Source organism: Mchenga conophoros, linkage group LG13 (genome assembly GCF_057382185.1).
Source record: "Mchenga conophoros isolate Kocher_MC1m ecotype Shallow Benthic linkage group LG13, M_conophoros_male_GT1.1, whole genome shotgun sequence".
NCBI classification, from domain to species: Eukaryota; Metazoa; Chordata; class Actinopteri; order Cichliformes; family Cichlidae; genus Mchenga; species Mchenga conophoros.
Genome location: NC_140538.1, coordinates 13642354 through 13667423, shown reverse-complemented (window position 1 = coordinate 13667423; position 25070 = coordinate 13642354). Strand labels below are relative to the sequence as shown.

The window sequence follows — 25070 nt, the reverse complement described above, 5'->3', positions numbered from 1 at the left end:
TGTTATGACTGAAGCACGGTAACTGCCGTCACAGTTCCATCACAGCGTTAGATGTATTGCCTGAAACTGCTTTTCCCTAAATCACCGACTGTTCATCCAAACAGTGAACAGTGAAGGGATAAAACATTCAAGTACTATAAAAATTGTCCAAATATCCCTGCCAGTCTCCTCTGGCTGCACAGCTTGTCACTTTGTTCTAGGTTCTAGCCATGGCTCACTTCAATCCATTTATCTTAAGTGCAAAATTCAAATTAGCCCATAATGTATATGCGTTTATATGTATATTAAAAAAAGAAATCTCCCTCTCACCCCCTGGGGGGTGGTATGTTTGTGATAATGAAGCTTGGGCCCTCGATCCGAGTCCTGGGACTTTAATGGGTTCTGCCTTTCTAAGGTTCTGGGATCACGTTGAACTTGACTTTCCACATCTGCTCCAGTTGTTCCTTAAGTTCCTGTTATGTCATTACGGTCTTTGAAATAATTGGGCGGGGGTTCAAATCCCAGTCAGTGCTTGCATCCAGTAATGGTACCCAGGTTAGCCTCCCCCCATGCTACACATGCCACTACCCTCTGATACAGGGGTGTCAAACATAAGGCTCTGATCTAATCCACCAGACCTTATGTGCTCCTTCATATTTGACCACAGAGTTTGACCTTTTAACTGTTTTCTGTAAATTAATGGAAACTTTATATTTGAAACTACAATAACTTAAGATGGACCTTCAATTCACCTGGTTTTAGTTCCACTAGAGGGCGCTGTAACCTGAACACATGACAAAAGCTTCAGAAAGTAGGTCCAATTAAAAAAAAAAAGAAAAAAAAAATACAAAAAAAGTGACACACTTAAACCCGTGGACATGTTGAGGACATCATTAGCTGATAAATGAAGTGACAGGAAGCGTTTTAGTTGGACATTCAAAAAGGTTCTTTTATTTTTTTTTCCTTATTTTTGCCCATTTCTTTGTGTTACACTCTGTTTAGCGAAGTCACGCCTAAATCCACAAACCATCGTAGTCACAACTGCAACTATTGCATAAATACAAAGCAACATACAGGTGATGCTCAAAAACGTGTATGACTTGAATGAAACACAAAGAGGTTACAGAGTGCGATGGCGAGAGGAAACAAGATGCAAACACTCACAGCAAAAAGAGAGAGAAAGGAACAACTTTTTTTTCTTTTTCTGTCAGCTTTGGTTTTACGTGGTGAAATCTGTCACTAATCAAATAAAAGTGGGTTCACATGATGACAACAAACGGGCTTTACAGAGGCAGCGATGTCACGTGTACCATGAGGGTGACCTCCACAACACAGGCTGTAAGGAAGGTGGGGGCAAACAGGAACTACAAGACAGCGATTAGACAAGCGTGACTCAGAGTGGGTGGGGGGTGGGGTTATGTCCACACTCACCTGCCCAGAAAAAATAAAAGCACCAGGTTTTAGGCATCCATATGAGGTACTAAAAACCATACGCAAGAAACCCAAGTAAACTTTTTCATTGATGGTTATGATTGGTTCTTTCCTCGCGGCAACAGTGTTTCTGTGCAATGTGTCTTCATCAAGATTGAATCATTAACAAAACCACAAAAAAAGAGAGAAAATAATATACAGAAAGCTCTTATTAGCTCAAATAAGTTTCCAAACAATAAATATGTAGAATAAATTCATAGAAGATAAAACACACACACACGACTTCAATCAGTCTGAAAAAGGTAAACCAAGAGATCCAACATGAACGTTAGTGCGCTAAAACTTAGTGAGTGTAGATTTGACTTGTGAAGGGAACATCTCCCTTTTCAAGAGCTTCATATGTGACCTCAATTCAAGCAATGATACTGTATTTATATAGAAATGTTTTAATAAATGTGCAGTGCTTAGTATTAAGGATTAAAGTCATTTGTGATTACAGAATCTCTCATTTTTTTCATTAATCTTCTGGAGATAATAAGATTTATTGGCTTTGTCCATGCCTGTTTGAAAACAAAAAGCCAAACAAGCCAACTCTTATCTGGAAAAAACTTGGATGTGCGCTTCTTTTTTTCCCCAGTGCCCATATTGAATGGATATAAAGTATTTGAATCACTGCTGGTATATTTCCTTACACTCTTTTTTTTGTTTGTTTGTTTTTTACAACCACATGCATTTACATCTATGGATAAAGATATTTTTTTTCTTCCTTTACATTTAAAACTCAAATCAAAAATTTGCATTCGTAAATCTTTTTTCTCTCCGTTAGACTCAGGCTGGTCTGAGAAAAGTGTTTGTGTATATCCAAGCGCCTGTGTTTGCCAGAAGAGCAGTAGTGTCTTCTGTCAGGTGGAGGTCTGGTGGGGGCTCGTGGTTCCCTGCCCTCTCCTGAAGATTTTTCACAGTTTGTCCGTGTCAGGAAAGGGGGGGGGGGGGGGATACTACTACAACAACAACAACAACAACAAAAATCCCCAACTCAAAGAAAAACTAAAAGAGAGAGGATGGGGGAGGAGTCCTGCCCCCCAGCAGATAGCCTCCCTCCACTTCAGCTTCGTCACTCCTCGTCGTCGTCGTCGTCTTCCTCCTCCTCGCCGTCGGACAGCGAGGCGCAGGGGCGGATCTGGCGGTAGCCGTCCAGCCACTTCTCCACCATCTGAGTGACGAGCGGGTGGTTGCGGCGGCGGGAGCTTTTCTGAAGCGCAACCAAAACGCCGCCCTCTGTCACGCAGCAGTCCAGCCACTCCCGCAGGAGCTTCTCCTGTTGCTCTTCATTACCCATCTGAAGGACAGGAGGGGACAGACATGACCATCAGAGGGAGCCCTGTCACCTCACTACAGCCCAAACACCGCTTACTCCTTCTGAACAGTAACTCAGAACAGAATAAGAGAAGCAAGGCTTACAAAGTGACACGGTCCAGACCACATCTACCTGCTGCTGAACTTCCTGAAACTGCTAGTCTGTAGTACAGGTTCTTCCCCCACGGCTTTTCTGTATGTAACACATTTGCATAACGCCTCTAGTGGAGAGTTTTAATACCCACAAACAAAGAATGGCAGCTCCAAGTCTGACATTGTTATTTACTGGCTAGATCTGCATTTGCTAACTCCTCAGATACTTTTTCCTTTCTGCACGTCTGACACCAGAGGAACTGCAGACTGAGTGAATTTCTTTATTATTGGCAGCACCGTCCCTGGAATAGTAATTAAATCCTTAATGTTAAACGCTGTGTGGCTATGCTGCTGTTAGTTTTGATCATTTAACCATTGCCCACAGCTACGTCAAAGCTGTATTTCAGAGGAACCACCGCCACCAGTCCAGTAAACAACACTGGAAGTGGGTCACTGTGTTTTCATACCACTTTTTATGCTGTAGAAAGAACTGAACTTAACTTCAGTGTTACTAATTAGCAAATCTCTGTGTGTTTGTTGCACACATATAGTTTATGGAAGCACCACACTAACCAGCTGATAACAACTCTCCACCCTTTGGTCTAACTGTGGCCATTTCTGGCTCCTCCAACTAACAGCGCTGGCCAAAACACTCACACTGAGGCTCCAAAATCTGGAGTCCAGAAATCATTGGGTAACATCATGATGGGTACATCCATCTTTTAAATACAGTCTAAGCAATTTATTTTGTAGTTTCTAAAAGCAGGTGAAAAGCTAAAAAGAAAAATGGAAAGCATACAGGCGACATCTGTCCTTACAGTCTTTTCCTGTACCTGTAAATGAGCATAATGCAGCCACTTAATAAAGTAGAAAAACACCACGTCTGTTGAGTGCCTTACTTCCTGCGCTGAGAGGAAGTGAATGTGAAGCAGCTTCCTCTCGCTGTCGACCAGAGGCAGGAACGTCACTGTCACGTCATCGTCCGTGTTGAGGTTGGCGCCTGCGCCGCGATTGTCAAAGCCATCGTTCTCCATGGCCACCAGCGCTGAGAAGTGGCCCCGCGTGTATCCCAGAGCGATGGGGCTCTTCCAGCAAAAGCTCTGCTCCCACAAAAGAGGCAGGTACACACCTGGAGGGACGTAAAAGACACAAATTCACTATACTATATCTTTTGGTACTGCATAAATATATACTGTACAAATATATAAAAAATAGACTACTACACTACTGCAGCAGAGTCTGAAACGCTGACAAAAAAGGATGCACATCTGTTTACTACTTTTGTGAGCAAACTTAAAATATTTAATTTGAATATTTTGAATTATTTTGGTGTTATGATTCAAGGAGAAGATGAATTATGACGTACTTCCTTTAAATAGAAAACAAAAAAGATCCAAACAACTACTAAGTACACCTCATGATTTAAAGGTTTGTAACAGCGATAACTTGACATAATATTTTCCCCTACGACTTTATCCATCTCTCACATCATTGTGGGGGAATTTTAGGTCACGCTCCTTTCAGATATCGTTTCATTTTATAGAAGTTTGTGGACATTCGTTCATGCACAACTCTCTAAAGATCCCACCCACAACATTGTAGTCAGTTGGAGATTGGCATGGTCTTTTACTAGTCCATTGCAACAGCTTGTGCATTTTCCAGTAGTTCATTTTGCTCAGTTAAGTTCCTAACCGAATTACATAAACTGGAAGTACCATAATAGGAGCTGTTTGACTTCTCCAAAGGCGTTTCAACACTTTCACTACCTCCTTTAGGATAGGATACACTGGGGCTGTCTTTTATGAAAGGATCATTGCGATGGACCATCTGACCATGTATTTTCCATTTCATATCATAATCTGTTTTGTATTTTCAGCAATAACCTGTTAAATGCACAGCTAGACTCTGAAGATCATGCTGCTGGAAGAAAATCTGCTTCTCATCCAGCCTTGCAAGCACTCTCTATGTCTGATCTCTAAATCCAGATTATGAACTAATTTATCAAAGTGTATTCTGTATAATTCCAGGGCATTAGTAAGGTCTGTTTTACTTTGAGTCAGCTGGGATAATTGATGGATGGAGAATATTTTGCTTCAGTCATAAACTTCTAAACAAGCAGGAGGGAAGGATTTACAATCAATCACTACATAAAACATGATGCATTTAATTTCACACATTTACAAAGTGATTATTGTGATGCCACAATTACAGGGGAATAATCAGCCTTCTTTGGTGAGCGGTGCAGGTTAGTGTCTCAAAAACGAGCAGACCCAATGAGGAAGCTGAGGAAGAGCTTGATGCAAACCTACCAATCAAAATACAGCGCACGCTCAGGTTTTACACGTTCCCCTCTGAAAATGCCATTTAGGTCAACAAGAGGAGGCTGAAGGAGGATTAAAATGTGCATGAGGTCCTGAGGACTGAGACTCAGGTGGAGCTCGGGATTTATTCAAAGAAGAGCTGCATTGTTATGAACTAATCCACCATATAAAGCTGAGATCTGTACGTACACAAACACTATTTACAATTATTAATGAGCCGTCTGTCTGTTAATGAATACACTTTTATTTGTTCTAGAAATAGCAGAGAGAAGTCGTTCACTGTGTGCACACTGCTGAGGAAAAATAAACAGCTCAGTTAATTAATTTCTGCTTTGTTTCATGAAAATCCCAGTATTAAAGTAAGTTGGGCTCAGCTTTAAATGCTCAAGTGAAGAGTTTTAGGACAGAGCCAAAGTGTTGGCATTGTACTCACAGTTTTGAGCCATCGAACCAAAATTCCAATTAGGCACTCCTTCTGATAAAATCTCCCCCTCTCAGTCTAAATAAATAAACACTCCTAGAAGCAGCGATCACAACCAGAACAGGCTTTTTTTGGTGTTCGATTTAGGGGAATTTGCAGTAAAACTGCATGCCATGAACATTAGCAAATCATGCTCGAGTGACTGAGATATTTTCCTCTTCAAAGGGAAACTCCTGCAAACACATATGCCAGAAGGTCAGCTGCAAAAACAGCACTATCCACAACTGGCAGTCACAAAACTGACACTGTGCCTCTTTAGTAAATCCAGAAGCTTTTTAATGATGAAAGAAAGCTTTGCACTGCTGCTGACTGTTAGCAAGTCTGGCTCTAGATGTTGACTCGTCTTTAAAATCCAGATTTTTGTAATGAATTGATATTTTTCACAACAACACGGTAAGGATATGTTATAGTGACTTTAGATGCACGTTTTGCCGTCTACCCTCTGCACATTGTAGTTTCAACACAGCAGACACACTGGTGTCACACTGTTGAGGTGATTAGTGTACGGTCATTCAGATTCTCAGCGCACCCCTTTGACAGCTGATATGAGGCATTTGTGTTTAAATGTGGTTGTGTGCATTATAGACAAACATCTCCACTTTGGTCTCAGCCGTTCAAATGACATTGTTCCAGATGTCTTGTGGTTTATTTAGCTCTAACACTGTGAACCCAAGCTCTGTTCTTTTTAGGAGAGAGGTGCATCATCTGACCACTTCTGGGAAGATTGTGGAATTTGTCTGAACACATACCTGAATGCTTCAGACCAGCAAACTGCTAGAACATGTGCTTTTATAGAGGTACTCTCACTCTCAAACTGTCTTTTTCACATACACGACTTTGTTTTACACAAGCTATTATAATCTAGAGTAGGTACTAACTAACCCTCACAAACAAATGTAGAAATAGTTATGAGAACACTGTGTGCTGACATGCATCAGGGTAAAAGAATAGCTCAGCAGAAATGAAAACACTCAAAGTTACCCTGGATTGAAAGCAATGCTTGAATAAATGTCTCACAACAGTCAATGCTGACTTGCAAATACCAGACTGATTATAAAACAAAACAATGCAGGATGACAACACAGAGTGTCTCATATTTCTTTAGTTCCATAACACACAAAGGCAGCTCTCGCATCTCATGAATACATCTGTAACCAACACCGCTATTGAGGAGCCTGTGTGTTGCTACTCTCCTAGTAACCGCTGTGGTTTTACTGGGTTCACTTGTTCACCACTTTAATTGAGGTACCCCACCCCTCTCTATAGGCGCCCATAAGCACCCTTTCCTCTGTGTGTGTGTGTGTATGTGTGTGTATACATTGGCTCCTGGCAACAGTAAATCACTGGTCCATCAGGCAGGCTTTACCACAAGCAGTTGGCCCTTACATAGCACTTTCATCATCCCCTGTACAGCATCACTCAGCAGGCAAATTGAATCCAGACTGTTTTTACTGCTAGTTGTAAAGGTGGCCCCCGCTCTCGGTGCTCTCAGGATTGTTTGACTGTTGATGATTTTCATATGTTCAGCTGTATCTGGATGTCTGCAACCACAATATGAATTCTCCGTGCTCCTGTGACTCATCCTGGCATTTTATGTTGTTTTTGTTATTTTGAGCAACATGGAGCAAAATTACCCATTAAATGAAAGACACTAGACTAATAACTGTTGTAAACAATAATTACTGACGGATCAGAGGGGCAGTTATGTCACCTATGAAAGTTATACACACACACACACACACGTAGGCTGGAACTATTTCACAAAGGAAGTCTAGTTCTACGTCCGCTGGAATGATGCTGAGCACAACAGCAAACAATATTTGACCGAAACGTTATTTCTTGCTCACCTTGAAAACGGGTGTACCCGAGTGTTTCACCACGGAAACTTTTGTAGTACTTTACTCCATAGACGATGATAGGCCTACGAAGTATGTGTGCAAGAACGAAAATGTGGGTCTGTTCCAAGCTGGATCCTGGCTGCAAAAGAAAGAAAAACAAAAAAACCCCACACACACACAAAGTCAGAAAAATACAAAACAATGCTCTAGGACTCAGGGAAGCGATAAAATGAGGGTTCTTGAATGCAGCCAGGATACTCTAAATGTGAAAACATGGAAAACACTAATTTAATGAGCTTTCACACCCAGATATAATAACAGCCCACCCAAATACTTAGTCAGTGAGGTCACAAAGAGCAGTGAGAAGCAGAGAAGTGCTGATGACAGACAGGATGCACTTTCAGAGGGCATTACAGGTTAAGTATACTGCACCAAGAGCAGTAAAACTTCTTGCATAATTCATGCATTATTAGCGTGTCACGTTTTAAGCACATCAAGCTCCTGTCCTCCATGTTTGTGTGTGAGTGTGTTTACTTCCATGTACATGTACCTGGCTGGCAAGGGACAGTATGAAAGCCCAGTCTTCCTGCCACTGTTCCTCTCGGAGGGAAAAGTGCAGACCAAAGCTTTGGGAATACCACGACTCCCACTCCTTCCAGCGGGTGTAAAACCTGCACAGACACACACAGATACACACGCACACAAACTGTTTAGCCTGTGACATTATTTGACCTCTGTGCAGCAAGGCGTGGGCTTGCAATTGACTACATTCCTCCACGTCTGTCGTGGTTTGGGCTGGATGGCATTACTCATTATATCTAAACAGCAATTATCTCACCAAAAAACCCACTGTTTCTCACAAATAGACGTGAGTCACGCTGGGCTTTGGAGTCAGACTCCGTGCCCCTCCACTCAAAAATGTGTTTTCTTTTTTTTTTTCTTGTCTCTTTCGTGTACAGAACAATTTATGTGAGTTTGACACCAGAAGCCTGCATTCAATTTTCATCTGCCTGAACACTTGCACCTATGAGCATGTTTTGGAACATCGCAATCATTTTGGAGCCACTCGTGATTCAGGGTGCAACTTAAATAATTTCGTGTGGAAGTTTAAAGAAGAGAATGTTTTGGGGGGTTTTCCAATTAAACTAAGAAGATGCAGGAGTCATAACAGATCTTTGAGGACATAAAATAAAAAATAAAAAAGCCCTTGTTTCTTATTTCCAGATCAAAGTCTCTGATCTCTTTATAAGCTGCCAATCTAAACTTAGGATTCGTAGACCCCGGCCTCTAAACCACATGTTCCATAGACACGCTGAAGGAAAACAAAATGTAACTTGACACTTTTGAAAGTCAAGCTTTTGTTTTCCTTCAGTGGTGCACTTGAGCTCAGTCATTTCATGATCCACGAATGTTTCTGTGTAAAAAGGTCAGCTAAGCAAAAAAAAAGGAAACACTGGACGAGACAGGGATGTCTGTCGGCAATAAGTTAAGAGTAAACATATCCCTGTTTATTCAGACTATAGTACTTAAAAAATGTAGCTTTTTTGCCTATTTAAGTTGTCTCCTAACTACTAGTCATTAAAAAGAGCAACATACAAGCTCCAATTTCTGTTAACACCTGTCTAAATTTTATGTTTGGTGCACTGTGTCATTCAATGTAACATAATTTGAATTGATTTAAAAGACAAGTGCAAATCAGCTCGAACTACACACTTAATCCCCGTGGCGTCGCCTTACCAGTGAGAACAGTCGTGCAGACTGTCATGGAGGGTTTTGCGGAGTACTGAGTCCTTGTCATAGATGCCCCACGTAGCCTGCAGCACAGAGTCAAGGAGGCAGTCCCCAGCTGTGCGGTTCCACAGGGCATAAAGTCGACTGTCTAACCTAGTCCCCAGCTCCAAGGACCAGTTGATGATGGGAGACTCCTCTTCAAGTTCTAAACAAGAGGGGAGACGGCAGGATATCTCTTCAAAAATTAAATAAAATAAAATTCAAGCAATAACGATAATAATAAGGAAACATGCTGTACAAGGAAGTGCAACAGTGTGGTTGTACAGTGGTCATGGTGTTTCAGTATTAGCTAATGCCTGCTCACATCTGTGAAAATAGTAGTGACATAACAATGTCTGCTTGTAAACCACAAAACCAAATGACTACTCAGGCTCAGGTTATGACAGGAAACCTAAAAAGAGATAAAGACAGAAATAAAGATACTGTATGGCCTAATACAATGTTTGACACACACTGAGACGGTGAACCACAGAGAAGGCTACACAAAAGAGCAGGGACCTTCAGGAAGAAAGGTGACGGCTTTTATAAGCGTTTATGTGTGACCTGAAAGGAAGTACAATCATTCAGCAATGATCAAAGAAATTCCTAAAACTCATTTAGGCTGATTAGGACAAAGGCAACTGGTACATATCCTGAAGTGAGAGCGCTTGGCAGATTGACAAACAGGAAGAAGAAAAAAAAACTGTTTGCAAGCAAGAAAATACCAGTTAGACAACATAGCCAGCCTTCTGCTGCCTCCCTGTTATAGTATACAGTTTGTGAGGGGACTCCCCTTGTGTGCCAAGCAGCCAGACCATCAGGGGATCTGGTTTCTCTCTCACATGCTAAAAATAAGTGCATGGATACTTGAGGACGGCATGTGATATGTGTTCATAAAGCAGAAAACAGTAAATATTTCCACCTTTTTGTACGTCTCGGTCCAGCACCTCATCAAACAGTTTTTCCTGAACTGCTGGAGGCAAGTCCTCAATGTCTGAAACACAAAGAAGAGGAATAGGAGCAGGTCTTGGTTTGATTTACATTTTACCCTGATAGATGTGTGCATCTTTGTTTTAACTACCTGTAAAACTTTACTAAAATGACAGAAAAATTTCTCTGACTCATTTCAACTCAAGCCACCATGTTTTGTTCTCTTCACAACAGCCCGTGGCTTTCACTCTCTGCCCTGAGCTCTGCTCAGCACAGTAGCTTATTCTTTAGCTAAAATAAATGAATGCATTGACTTAGTGGAACTGAACAGAATGGGTTTCTATAGTGGCCAGAAGCCAAGGTCGGCATGTCCTGAACACTCTGCAAAACAAAAATCCTTAGCTTAGCTACCAGCTTCAGACTGAACCACTAGATCAGTTCCACACAGTACAATTCAACAGAAATAGCACTGAATGCCTGCAATTTTACCAAAACACACTGGCAAAACACTAAATATGGCTTTGCTATGAATGAAAGTCAAGCATGGCTGGTGCATAGTTGGCAGTACGTGGTATTTTCAGTTTGCTATTACAATACACAAACAATGTAGCCTCCATGTTGTGGCAGCTGGAAACAGACAACCGTGGCATTATGTCCCCGCAGCGATCGAGCAACAAGCAATCTTATACGCCAGAAGTAAACAAAACAAGCATTCTGATACACACTCGGAAAGCCAGACGGAATGGCTTGGCTGGGTTTATTCAGCTACAGACACTTTGAACGGCTTCTGGAATTTATGTTATGATATTTTGTAAACTGTTTTTTTTCTGGCTGCATTTACTCGTTTGTCTGCTAATGCGGTGCTGACCTGCAGGCAGGGTGAATGTCACTAGATCGGTGAGGAAATAGCAGGTGAAGTCTCCCTTGCGCTGGTGAAGAGAGGCGGCTACCTCACGACGGATCTGCTCTGTTAGCTCGGGACAAACCATGGCTGGAATACACTTGGCTGCCTGTTGGGATACCTGCAGAGAGGAGAGCATATAGAGAGAGAATTTAAATCTACATAAAGCGTACAGGATGCACAGAATAAGAAAAAAGCAAGAGCATTTCCTGCAACTACAAAGAACCATAAAACAACAAACTAATGCAAAACCAACTGAATGCATTGCTCCACCGAGGCCTAAGAAGAATAAAATTTAACAGTCACAGCTTCAGCGCCCTGAAAGTCACTTGACTTTGATAATATCTGATGGAGTTAAGATAAAGAGATCTGGAGAGATTATTCTGAACAAATCCTTTTTGTCTGATACGTTATGTCAATTTAGAGAGGCCAAGAACAAGAAAAGAAGTCAGTTCATTTTTATATTCTTACCTAGACTGAAAAACCAAAACCTTCTATGAAGAGAGAGATTATGAGCAAAGCGGTAAAATTATGACTGTGTGAAGCATCCGATTTATCTCTCCTTTTAAATAAACCTAGTAAATTTCTGGAGATGCCATTTAAACAAATTCTACCACATTCGCTGTCTGAATACTTGGGAAAGTCATTCATTTTGGGGTCTGTAGGCAGAAGACTTAGCTCACTGTGTTCTGAGCTAATTTTACTTTCACTAATCAAATCTAAATCACCTCCAGGACACAGCAAGTTCACGCAGGTGTCAGCTTTGGGGCGTTTCAGAGACATGATCCAGTGGTTACTCACTAACCCTGTTGGAAAAGAAACTGGGGCAGCGGCTGAGTGTGGGTGAAGAGGTGTGTGTACAGATAATCCGGGATCACAGTGCTGAAGGCAAGAGGGGTGCAATCAACATCAGCACATGCACAGTTCAAGCAGACACACATGAACTCAGCGAGCCTCACTGCACAGACACACCAGGATGCTGAACATATAATACCAATGCTATTAAATAATTACTGACAGAGGAACATATTATTATACAGTTTGTGGAACAGGAGTGTGCAGCTGAATTTAGTCCCTCTCTTTCCTAAAAACACTCTGGTCCTAGGACTTCTCCTGGCTGATCTCACTAAACGAGAGTAGGAGAAGAAGCTTGAAGCCAATTTTGGGGTCATGCAGATACTCATATTCAGAAATAAAACTACATTTACTAGGTTGAGTAGAAGAGCTCAACCAATAGTATTTTTCTTATTTAATATTTATTTAAAGTATCCATGTGTAGGTGTTATCTAATTAAAAGTTGTTGTTTTTTTTAGATTGAGCCTAATTTTACTTTCCATCCATGCATTTTCTTAATCGCATCTCCAGCTAGGGGCATGGGGTGTATGAGTCTGTCCCAGCTGAGCCTGAGTGAGAGACTGGGTACACCCTGGACTAGGTCTGCACAATAAATCGAATGTCAATCACGATTGTGATTTTGGCTACCCACAAAACAAATGAACACAAACAGCCGACACTGAAAATGTGTGCTTCAACAATACAAAGAAAAACCAGATCAAGCGCTCCCTAAATTACAGTTCGATGACGTGCCTGCCTGTGCCAGTCGTAGTGGTTTTCCCTGTATTATGCAGCATGAAGTTTCCTGGATGTAGCCTGGACAAGTAACACTACATTAAAATGACAAAACTACAAAACAAAAATTAAGTGTCTGGCACAGCAGAAGGTGAAGAACCTGTTCCCAGAAGTGGATCATCATTGGTTGGTTGAAAATATTTCAGATTTAGGGCGAGTGGTATTAACCAAGAATGAACCATATTCAAAGAGTCCTGTAGAGCTGCGTCTGCACGACAAACCAACACAACTAACCCATTCAACCACCTGAAAACACACCACTAACTACAGTGTAATCAATACACGAAGGCCAAGAAAAATAATTAAATGGTTGCTAGTATGAATTGTCCATCATCAAGCAGCAAAACAATGCAACGGAAATAAAGGAGCAGTGTAGGGGAGTGTCATTTATAAATAAAACATTTTGTCGCTAAAATCAATAAATAATTCAGTAGATAACGGTGATCTTATTATTGATCCAAACAATTGTGATAACCATTTTGGCCATAATTGTGCAACCCTACCCTGAACATGTCACCAGTACATGTAAGCAGCGCTAACACAGACACAGACAACCATTCACACTCTCACATTCACAACTGCAGCTAATTGTAAAATCGCCAGTGAGTCTAACAGGTATATTTTTGGACTGTGAGAGGAAAGCAGAGCACTTCGAGGACACTTGTACAGACAAAAGAGACCACCATGGTTGTGTGTTGGTTATATGCAAAGCTTTGCAGACTATCATTTACAGTTGAGTACATCCTACAAAGAACACAGAAGTTATAATATACAAAGTATGCCTTTGTAGTGAAGTGAAACGGAGCGTTAAAAACAATTAAAATGCCAACTTAAGCCAACTATGCTCCTGCCGTTTTGAAGGACTTCAGGCAAGATCCCCAAATCCTTTACTCTGTGCAGCTGAAGCCCTATGAAAACAGACACAAACTGGGCACCACAATTTCTGCTACAAGGACTTAAAAGCTAAACATGAAGATCCCAGCCGACAAAGCGTCTTGTAATTAATCATCTACAGTATGACCTATATAGTCACGTATTTAATATGGTCTAGTGCTTTGATAATCTACAAACATAATTCAGAAAGTTGATACCTTAGGGTAGGTGATTTCTGAAAGCGAACCAAGTCTGCACTGACCTCTGTGAGCAACACTGCCAGCATGTCCTGTCTCTGGAAGCGGATGGCTAGGTGAACCAGCGTGAAGCCATCATCGAATGCTGAGGGCCGGTTTAATAGGCGCACCTCGTCGGACGTTAGCTGTCTTGCGATGTCACCTCCCGATGTCTTGTAGGCTTCCACAGCTGCCAGGTCACCTTCTACAACACCTTTCAGACAAAGAGGGGGAAGGAGAAAGCTCCCATCAATAAACAATGTTACCAAGTGATCACTGTGGACACAGTTTTGAAGAGAAGACCCTTTTTTTTTTTTCCTGCTTTGCCCCACATTAGCACAAATTTTGTGCATTTAACTGGCAATCATTTTCATGAAGACATTTAAAATATAAAAATGAAAAGGCTCTGCTGAGAAAAATAAATCCTTTAACAGTCCACTTTTGGCTGTGGAAAAAATAGGAAATGAGCAGACGTGCTGACCAATGCAGTCGAATCACACCAAGTCTTAACACAGCAGAGACATAAAAAGACAACCTTGCGCAGAGGTCAGTTTACACTACACTAAAATATATGAAATATTGGAAATCTGAATGTGCTTTATCTCTGTGGCAGCTGTGACAGCTTTGAGACTTTGCTGACTTTGAAGTCAAGGGGAAAAGACATCAGGGGGCAGAGTGTGATCATCAGAGTGTGATGTTTTTTTCACCTCCTTAATCTTCATGTTTATGTTGTAGCATAAGCGTTGATGGATATGTTTGAGCAGCTGTTGGTGTGTCTGTTCTTTTCTGGTGCAAAGTGTAAATGAAACAACCAACTTCCAGAGAACAAACTCAAATAGTTACCAGCTAATGAGACACTACTGCAGGAAGAGTCATTCTGTGAGAAAAAAACAAAAAAAAACAAAAAAAAAACCAGCAGATTTTTTTAATATATTAACTTTTGCATATGCAATGAAGCACTGCAAAATTGTATGTTTACTTGCAAATTGAGTTATAGTATAATTTTAATTTTTGTCCATGAACTCACACACGTGATTTGCGGACATGAACTGTTAATAGTCAGCTTTATGTTTTAATATAAGTTGACGGAGACTTTTATGAACACGTTCTGCTCAGAATGAAATAAATAAATTGACATATTTGGTTTTCACATCCTTTGTTAGGGAAGGTTAATGAAGTTTAAGTTAAACTAAAGAAAAAGCTCAAATTAAAGGAGAAGCGATCCATCTCGATGTGGCGAGGAGAGAACTTAGAGGTGAGTGATTGAAGTGGCTACCAATGAGAGCGAAGGATACTAACTGACAAATCACAGGGCTGTAAATATGGTAAAGGGTTACCTAGGCAACCGGAGCTAGGCTCATCTGTTAGCAGCCAACCATCAGCAACAAACCAATGTGTGATGAGCTTCTTGCCCGAATACCTCTTAGATTGTGAAGAACATTTATATAGAAGCTTTATTTTAGAAAATAAAAAAAAACTAACTCAAACATTATTGTGTAAATAAAAAAATAGCTATAATAAAAAAAAAATTAAAAAAAAATCAGGAACAGGAAATGTGCTCAGCTTTAGTCTTTGTTATTTTGATTTTTGCAATATTGAATTTTATTATTGCACTCTTCTGAACTTCGTAAATCTTACAATTTGCCAAATTATTATCAGCATTATAATCATCAAACTAATCCTGACATTGCAATTAATATAAAAACATAATTAAAACACTTATACAATAAATGCTACATTTAAATAAGAAAAACCAATACTGAAACGGAACTGAAAACAAAAAGTTAACCCTACAAAAAAACAAAGAAAGTACTGGTATCCCTCAGCCTCCTAGTAGATGCGCCTATGGTATCAATTTCAAAATTCTACGTGGTCTCGTTCTCGAGTTATCGCATTCACAAACTTGGGTGTCCACGCCACCTGTACGCTTGCCCTGCAGGGTGATGACAATACCCCATCAACCTTTTGCAGCTGAGGGGTAAAAACTGATAGAAAATACAAAGCTATAATAACTCTTGTGCAAGCCTCTAGTTCTGTGATCAACCACAGTGAGACAAAATAACCTATTAGTAGTTTAAGCAGAGTAAAACATTGAGCTAAATGTGTTTTTATGAGTAATGAAAACAAAATCAAAGTGTAAATTTCTTTCAAATATGACAGCAGCCACAGAAATATCCTCTTCCCATTTCTAGCGTATACAGTAAATTCTCATGTGGTAGTCTCTCGTACATTTGATAGCTTAAAACACTGTTGCGCTTTTGTTCTCGCGTCAAAGGACCACACACAATGCTCAGCTGCATAATCTGCATGTGAGTGAGAGCGAGAGAGACATGGAGTGGGTAGAAGGACTTGCTGTGCCATGTGGAGCTGGCTAGCGCGGTGAGGGATGAGGAGAGAAACTACACAATAGCAGCGCAGCGTGATAGAAGGATCACAAAACCACTTTCCAAAAAACACTCCATTAGCGTGGGTGTGCCTGTAGCCCTGCAGTCAGTACTGTACTCACAGATCCTTTGGTGAACACAAAAGGCTCCAATATGCAAACAGACATACACTTAAAGACAGACTAATTAGACAGAATGGATCAGGCTAAGTGATTCTTGTCTTGTCTATTTCTCCTACAAAGGACGCACATTTCAATAATGGTGATAGCGGGCGCCTCCATCATAGCAGAATCAACAGATGGATGTGGGTGATTCAAAGTCTATTTGTGATTGGTACAGTTTCCTGTTTAAACAGCCGCTTCAGAGAGAAAAACAGAAGAAGTAAATATTCTGTCAGCATACCTTCCTGTTCAAGGACACCTGGATTGGACATATTAGACATCTTTATTTAACAGGAGCACTGCTGAAAAAAGTACGTAAAAGTAGAAGAAAAACACAAATTAATAAAGCGCAACTGAATTTACAAACACATTTTATAGTAATAAATTCTTCTGTACTGTGTGGGTTGGCTAAGTGGCATTTCTTAGTGTATTGTTTTGTTACTGTTGGTGTAATAGTAACATGTTGGCTTTTCCCTGCAATCACATATCAAAATGATGGCCCTGAATGAGGTTTGTAGTAGTCTGACATTATATTGAGCATCCTGCTGGTATTGACACACCAGTCTGCTTTTTGTCTGAAAGGCTAGCAAGACAATCCCTTAGTATGTCACACCTAACCAAAACAATGAAGTTGGCATTGTTTTAGCATTTTATAATATAACAATATGATTTATAAACATTGTGATATGCTGCATCGTAACAAATGTTAGCATTTCCTTCGGGATTAATAAAGTATTCTGATTCTGATAATTCAACACTACTGTGGAAAAACAGGCATTAAGAAACAGTTTCATTGCATACACTTCTGTTGTTTTTCATATATTTAATGCCAGCTTGGAGTAAATATTACATAAGAGAATACCATAAAATTATTAATATTCATGGTCTTAAGGGAACTAAAAACAATCCATCATTACAACTGCATCTAGATAGAGACATTACAGATGGACCCTTACTGTGGAAAATCTGTCCATATACTGTAGATAGATATTGTCCATATCTGACAATGAGACTTCGGTAAAGACTGAATTAAATTAATGTTCTGATTGAACTATATCATAAACTATATAAGTATATATATAGCAACAATGTATAAATGTGTGGAAATATTGCTGCATTATTACTTTTATCCTTCAACCGGGAAAGGAGGACATGATTTTGTTTGATGTTTGCACATTCCTTGTGTTCACATTGGCTTCCGTTGACTATGCACCTGTTTCCTTTCACATTCCTAAAGTAGGAGGATCCAAGTCATTATGCTGTATGAGCACTCCCCTTTTTTACTAAAATAAAGAAATTTGAAATGTGTAAATGTAAATAAAACAGAATGTGATGGTTTGTAAAATCATTTGGATCCTATTTAACTGATAATTAAAAAAAACAAAACAAAAAAACAATATATCAAATGGTAAATCTGAGGAACAGTATTCTGAAAAATGTATGGTTATTTTGAATTTGATGCCAGCAACACAAGAAAATAAGTTCAGGTCAAAGAGGAGAGAGAGTAAGCAAAAGTTTAAATGTCAGCATGTTATGGCGGTGCATCTACGCACACTGCATGAGTATTTTGCACAACCGTAAATGTGCCGGTAATTCAAAATTACACCAGACTACACCTTTCTCAGGAAAGGCCTTGCTTATTTTAGGAAGATGATGCCAAACCACATCCTGCCCATATTAGTGTGGTTCTCTAGTAAAACCTCTGGGTATTTAATGACATAATACTAAGCATTTTGTTTATTTACCAACACAAATGCCACACGTGTTCAGTTTAAGGATCATGGGTCATGCACACTGTAGGAGTGACGGTAAGTTCTACAGCCACAGGCATTTTCTATTTTTGACTTATTTTACATGGATCGTGCTAATTTTAGTGCATCAGGCTCCTCAGTAAACAACTTTAGGTATTGGGAAACCGTGACCACAGTTTCAAAACTATAGGAGTGAAATTTTAACTTCTTTGCCCCCAGCACTTCATCACAGGTTTGATTTTGTGAGAGGCTGTTTGTCACATCCACTATTCTACCATAACATTAAAACTACTGACAGTGACAATCTGAAGTGAATAACATTAACAATCTATTTAAAATACAATGTGCAGGTGTGGCTTGAGGACCATGGCAAACTTCACAGCACTGACTTGAACTCATCACCCTTATGTGACTGAGCATCAGCAAGCAGAGTCAGCAGAACCATCCCAATTCACAGAGGACATCACTGTAATCACATTACATTTTTCTGTAATAATATAATGCATTTATGTACTAATTTCAATAATTACATTAGTCCCTAATCAACAATTATGCTGTTACTTGTATTATATAAACTATTCAAACTGGCTTCTGTAGGAAAACGGTCTACAGACTTTGAAGAGCTCAGATTACTTTCATTTTTAATGCATGAAAGGACAAGAATGTTACTGTAAAGTGGCAGAAACAACTATCCACTACTGCTAATACAACTTTGTGTCTCTTTGTAAGCATCAGCAAAGACGGCATGGTCATATGAAGCTAGCAGTGAAGAACCCTGGATCCAGAGTGCATGCTGACCCCAGCCTATTAGCCAAAGCTTGAACAAATAATAAAAGCTATGATGAGCAGACGGGCTTGTACCCATACCTGGTGCGACAGTAGACTCTCCGTGGCCACAGCACATCTGTGAAGTGCTCTTTGGGCTGTTTTTCATAAAACACTAAAAGAAAGATCCTCTTTAGGACTGGGATTTGTGTCAATGTGTGGGACTGTACATTCGAATTATATGACAATAAATCTCAGGTCATGTTGTACAGTACTGCAGAACATATCGAGTAATGTAATAAATTACCTTTCTGCAGGGAGTAATTAAGTAAGAAAAGGTTTTAGGTTTTTCAAAACATTATAAGTAATTACTCCAGTGTTGCTCAGGACACACCCTATTATGCACTTCACCCAAAGGATGTGCTGTGAGCATTCTGGTACCAGATGCCAAAAGACACCCCAAGGAGGTGTCCATGTTCAAAACAGAGTTACTTTGACAGCACCAGGGATTCCTACATATTATTATGCAGGTGATTTTATTGTTTTCATGCTGATCGGTGTATGTCTATGAACTTCAGCTCACAAAAATTTTTGGCAGCACAACAGATGTTGTTTGTCAAAACATGCAGGCTTAAAAACATGTGATTTCTATTACTCTTGCATGACGTGTTATTTCATATTTCACGCTTTAGTCTGGCTTCATGCAGGATCAGAACCCGTGACCAGGCCTGATGTAGAACCACATAACCACCGTGACGTCTCCCATTTGTTAGTGAAGACCTGTTATGTCTCAAGTCTCAAGCTGGGCGTTTTCACCATTGCCATCTTTTTTTCAAATGTTTTCTAATTAAAGCTGACAAGCAAGGAGTGGTTCTGACAGTGAGGACACTGTAGAGTAATGGGCTAACAATTTAAGATTAACAAATCATTAACCAATAGGGATAACCCTGGATGATCCTCATTTCTGTGTCTAATAACTACCATAATTTACAAACTGAGCTTCATGTTTTATTCAAAATTTCTTCAATCTAGTGACTTAACCAAAAAGTCATCAAGAAAATGCTCGAGATCACAAAGTGGGCTGAGGGCAGTTTTCCAGTAGACTTCTATACAAGTGAACTTTTTTGGCAACAAATAGAAGTGGCCCTGCTGGGTATGAAAAGCTTCTCAGGTTTAAGGCACATCGGCACATCTGCAGAGGCTTCACGTTTCAGACCCAGAAGCTGCAGCCGTCTTTATAGCATGTATCTGTAGAACTCATGCTGAACATAGCCCAAGGTTATCCAAAGCAGGTTTGATGTGTCAATGCTGACTGAAGTGACAAAGGTTGTATTAATTTGTAAAGCTTTGTAAAGCATCATTTTATACTTAAAAGTATACCAGATACTTTTAAAATGGAGGATTATTGACACTTTTTGTTATTTACTTTCTCTTATTAACAGTAGTGCAGCATTTGAGCACCTTAACGACAAAACAAACAATATGTGTCTGTGGTTCCACATGAGCAGCAGTTCTAAGACACAGAATAATGTCTGTGCTGATAAACACAGATATTATTCCTCAGATCAGAACAGATGGCATGAGGCAGATATTGATATAAAACTTTCCGAAGTATGTCTAGTGAACCTGCCAAATAGGGAGTGAATTTAAAGAGATGTCTTTGATTTCTTTTCCTTTAACAGAAGAGGAATGAATTAGGAGACATTTCCAATCAGATAAGGAATGTTAACACTTGAATAAGCCTAAACAAAATCATGCCTACTTGCAAGAGAAATTTTTGACCAGATGAGACTTTGTCCCACGGGAACAAGCGACACAGACATGAGGGAATTCAACATCTGACATGCAGCAAGAGACCCAGAGCAGAGCCAGAAACAAACTATCTGCAGTGATATTGCTCTTACAGGTTTTGAGGAATGTAGCAGGAAAAAAGGCACAATTTTTAATCACTAAAAGGACTTCATTGCGATACCAAATGCAGGCATGACTGTCAAATTTGTGCATATATAACACAGTATATATAACACAGAATAATCAACTGTCAGAGGGACAGATAAGGAAAACAGACGGGAGGTTGAGTGGGCATACAGAACAAACGCTACTCATCCATGAAAAAGGCAAGAGAAAGAGTAAGACAGTGGTGTGAGAGAGGGAAAAAAAGAAAAAACTAGTTGTTCCTACAATGCGCATCCTTCCTCCCACTCTGCATTCGCCAGTGTACAGTGTGGGTGGCAGGACACTTGCTGTCTTTATAGTGAATTTTTTACTAGCTGAATACAGAGGACTTCCAAGCATACATAGTGTGTCTGCAATGTTAAGATTACATTCAAGATAATCTAGATACAGTTCTATAAACTGCTTAGTAAATAGTTGCCTTGCAGGTTGTTAAGCAACATACTGTGAATCATTCACACAAATTTGGGAAAAATGTCATTTCACGGTGTTAGCTTGCCTTATATTATTCACTTGACTCACTGCCCATCTCATAACATAAGCAAAATACAAGTCAAACATACTTCAGTGAAGTCATCCATCCTTAAAAACTCACCAACACAAGCATTGAGGAACAGCCAATCACTCCGTCTCATCCTGTTCTTAATCTGCTTGAGTTTTTTGAAATCCACCTCAAGATCTTCTTTGCTCCCAATCCCAGCACCTGATGCCAGTTCAATCCTCTGAAAGTCCATGTTCACCTCTGACTCCCGCTTTAACGTTGGCGGTGACCTCCTCTGGCTGCTGCTACAACTCCCTACACCACCCACCACACCTCCTACTCCTTGACTAACCATGTGGCCAACAACAGCCCTCCTGTTGTCCCTGTCCTGGTCAAGTTTTGAGGATGATTGTTGACTCTCAGGTTCCGATGCCAGTTCGATGGGCTCAGCCAGCAGACTATTGGGTGTGGGGTGATCGCACACAACACACTTGAGAGCCTTGGCCCAATTTTCATAAGTGCAGGCAGTGCAGGTCCAGTGCTGTGTATGAGTGTTGAGCCTGTTACGGTCATTATATTCCTCACAAGTGTCTGTAGTGGTGGTTGGGGGAGAGGGGCGACATCCAGAGCCTGAGGTCTGGGGTGTTTCTGTGGGGCTGCGTGGCTGCTGGGTATGATGTCCTTGATGGGCTGCATGCTGCCCATGCTGTTGTTGGTGTTGTTGTTGTTGAGCCTGCTGCCTCTGGCACAGGCACTGAGTACACCGGATAGCTCGAGGCCAGTTCAGATAGGTGCACATGTGGCACGACCACTTACTACTAGGCTCAGGTACGTCAGCAATGCGAATGCGGGGTCGGGCGCTGGAGTCTGGACAAATAAGTAAGCTAGATCCCCCCTGAGATGGACTGTTGCTGAGGTCTGCAGGGCCCCACTGATGCACACTGGCATCCAGGGCAGGGCTGCACTTGAAGGGCTCCTCAGTAATGATGGCACCCCCGCTGGGCCTCTGAGCGCGGCACATGGTGCACTTGATGGCTGACGGCCAGTTCTCGTATGTGCAGTATTCACAGGCCCACTTGGCAACCAGCTCGGTCATCGTCGCACCACCGCTAAGGGAGGCTTCCTGCCGTTCAGAGGGACTCAGCTTGGCAGATCCACTCTCAAGGAGATCACACAGCAAGCAGCACACTAAGGTTTAAAGGGGGAAAAAAACCCAAACAGATATGTTAAATAAATAATAAAAAAGACAAACCACAGTATCTTATTAATCAAAGGCAAACACTTCAAGAAGGTAAAGGGATTAAAAATTAGCTTGTTTCTCGGTTTAAATGAGCAAAATACACTGCCAAATGTCCCAAACAAAGCCTACTTATTTACAGCCACCTGTGTATTCAAATTATTGACTGGCAAACAAAATTTTAATAAACAGATATGCCCACTCTTGATCTGGTATTAATTTGTAGTAATAACCAAACTATTGTTTAGAGACCCACAAAAACAAAGTGCAAGGGCAAAACTGCAGCCTAGAGTGCAACACTGACTATAAACACATACAGTTAAGTTATATACACCAGGCACATGCGCCCTACAACAACCAGGCAAGGTAATAAGAGACAAGGACAGATGAAACCTGACGCCCAGCAGGGAGGCGCGTGACTGGTTAAGAGACTTATGCACAGAAAGAAAATTCGCCGTAAAGCTAATTAAGACCTTAAATGATCCAACTGTATGTGTCCCACGCTGTATTCTGAACCATGAACACCAAAATAAAAGATAAGGCTGGCTCCGACAGGGCAGGTCTGTAGTCCCGTTACTGTTTACGCCACGCCTCCCAAGTTTACCAACACACAGTGAGAAATTCAACATTTTTTTTGTGAGCTGCATGTTCTGAAAACAACTGTGTCAAGTAGCTTTGGTACTCACAAGCAACTAGCAAAACTGTCAAGACACTCCGCTATAATATACTTGAATTTATTTAAATAAGCATTTGACTAGTGTGATTTACAGCCAGTAGTGGTAAACTAACAAATGACACTGTACGGCTGTGTCGTGTCTTAACGAAACCAGCTAGCTGTCACTTACCTTCCATAACAACCGCTCGGTTGCCATCCAGGATTTATGGCCAAGCTAGCTGGCTGCGGCTCGCTAACGTTACGGGATTATGTTTTGCTCGTAACCGTCTGAGAGGCCCTTATCAACTCTACGAGAAGGTGTCTTAACGCTGTAACCCTCACCTTTTGCTTTGCTGTGTTTACACTCCTCGGTCCCCCCTCCCCACGCCCGGTGCAGCCAAAACCAATGGAGTTTCTCCCCCCACCCCACCCCCGGTCGGAGAAACCAACTCCACTCCGAACTCAGGCTCCTCTCACTTGGACGAAACTAGCCGCATATTTACTTCTTTTGGGGGCGCCGTTTACTTGGCAGTTGACAGTCCACACATACCGCGTAGCAAGAACCCTCCCTCCCCCCTCCCCAGGTCCCGTCCCTCGGCCTGTCTCTTCTGAGTTTTTAAATCATTTTCCCGTTTTCCACAAACACCAAGCGGACGGACTTTAATGGCGGCACAGGGAAGGGAAGCAACCGAGGCAGGGCTTAAAAATACACTACGAGGGAGAGCAGAGAGCTCTGGGCCGTGTTACAGTCAGAGGCAGGATCAGGATTTACCACCCGAATCTGCTGAGCAAGCCGATTGGTTGACACATGTGTATCCCTTGACACGGACCAATCACATTCTACGTCTCTCATTCCAATTGTTAAAAGGCTCAGTCAAAGCAAAACAGACTCGAATATCACAGAAATAACGAAAAGAGCCATTAGAGCGCCCGTTCTTTTAGTCGCTAGGCTTAGTTAGTCAGAGTAAAATGTGTTTGTTTTATAATTTATGCATCGCAATATGTTGCATCTCTGGCAATCAACCACGTGGTATTCCCCCCTAAAAAGGGACGAAAGGATGATGTCATCGTAAAAAAATACTGCAGCAAGCAGTCTGCAGTAATGCATGACAGCTTGATCAACAGTTCCCAGCGTGAAACTAGTGACGATATTGGTGAGAAGCTCCTATCATCAAAGCAGATTTTTATATTCCACAATAATTAATGATTCCCCAATTCATTTTTCACATGCAAAAATAATAATAAAATTAAAATCTATGACTAGCTTTTTTTTTTTCTTCCCAGGAAATCCCAAACTCTTCTAAGCACAAAGTTTTCTTTACATTATAAAGACAATGCATCCAAATAAAATGCACGTATAAGGATTTACACCCACTTACATGTTAATGTCTTTGAAAAATGGAAACTTTAAAGCATTCAATGAAGACTGTTCATCGCAATAACAAAACAAAGAGGCATTATATCACATATGCATGTCTCATTTATTACCCTCCCAGTTCAAGAACCTTATTCTCTGTGCTCATCTAAGCAAGTCCTTGGTCAGCTATTGTCAAGTACACAAATCCAGATAAAAGCCAAGAAGATCTAATCTGCGCTCTGGACTTTGTGCTTTGGGGAGGTGTTTATGTTGCAATGAACCACTTGGGGGCGGAGGAAGTGAAAGGTCATCCTATACAGTAAGTACATGAGTGTATTGGAGCTTAAAAGGTATACAATCCTAACAATGTTAGGTCTCGCACTCTTTACACCAGTGGTCTTCTGTCCTTTTGGTTTCCTATCTGACCATCTGGTCATGATAGGATGGCAGAAGGGATTTTTGTTTTTAAAAAACAAAACAAATTTTCT

At 40.8% G+C, this 25070-nt stretch overlaps 1 protein-coding gene across 2 annotated transcripts; it reads right to left on the bottom strand.

Annotated features, from left to right (window-relative positions):
- Window positions 1–901: 901 nt before the first annotated feature.
- Window positions 902–24012, bottom strand: zranb1b (zinc finger, RAN-binding domain containing 1b). Of its 2 annotated transcripts, none has more exons than XM_085296583.1 (10): window positions 23568–24012; window positions 21448–22521; window positions 13865–14052; window positions 11068–11221; window positions 10192–10263; window positions 9237–9435; window positions 8050–8170; window positions 7509–7638; window positions 3759–3988; window positions 902–2749 (listed from the first exon to the last, which is right to left on the bottom strand). In XM_085296583.1, the coding sequence occupies exons 2-10, from the start codon at window positions 22427–22429 to the stop codon at window positions 2525–2527; spliced, it is 2301 nt and encodes a 766-aa protein (XP_085152709.1). In that variant the 5' UTR covers window positions 22430–22521; window positions 23568–24012; the 3' UTR covers window positions 902–2524. The 2 variants fall into 2 exon arrangements, with proteins under 2 accessions (XP_085152709.1, XP_085152708.1); XM_085296582.1 differs by having other exon boundaries at window positions 23416–23620.
- Window positions 24013–25070: the final 1058 nt, after the last annotated feature.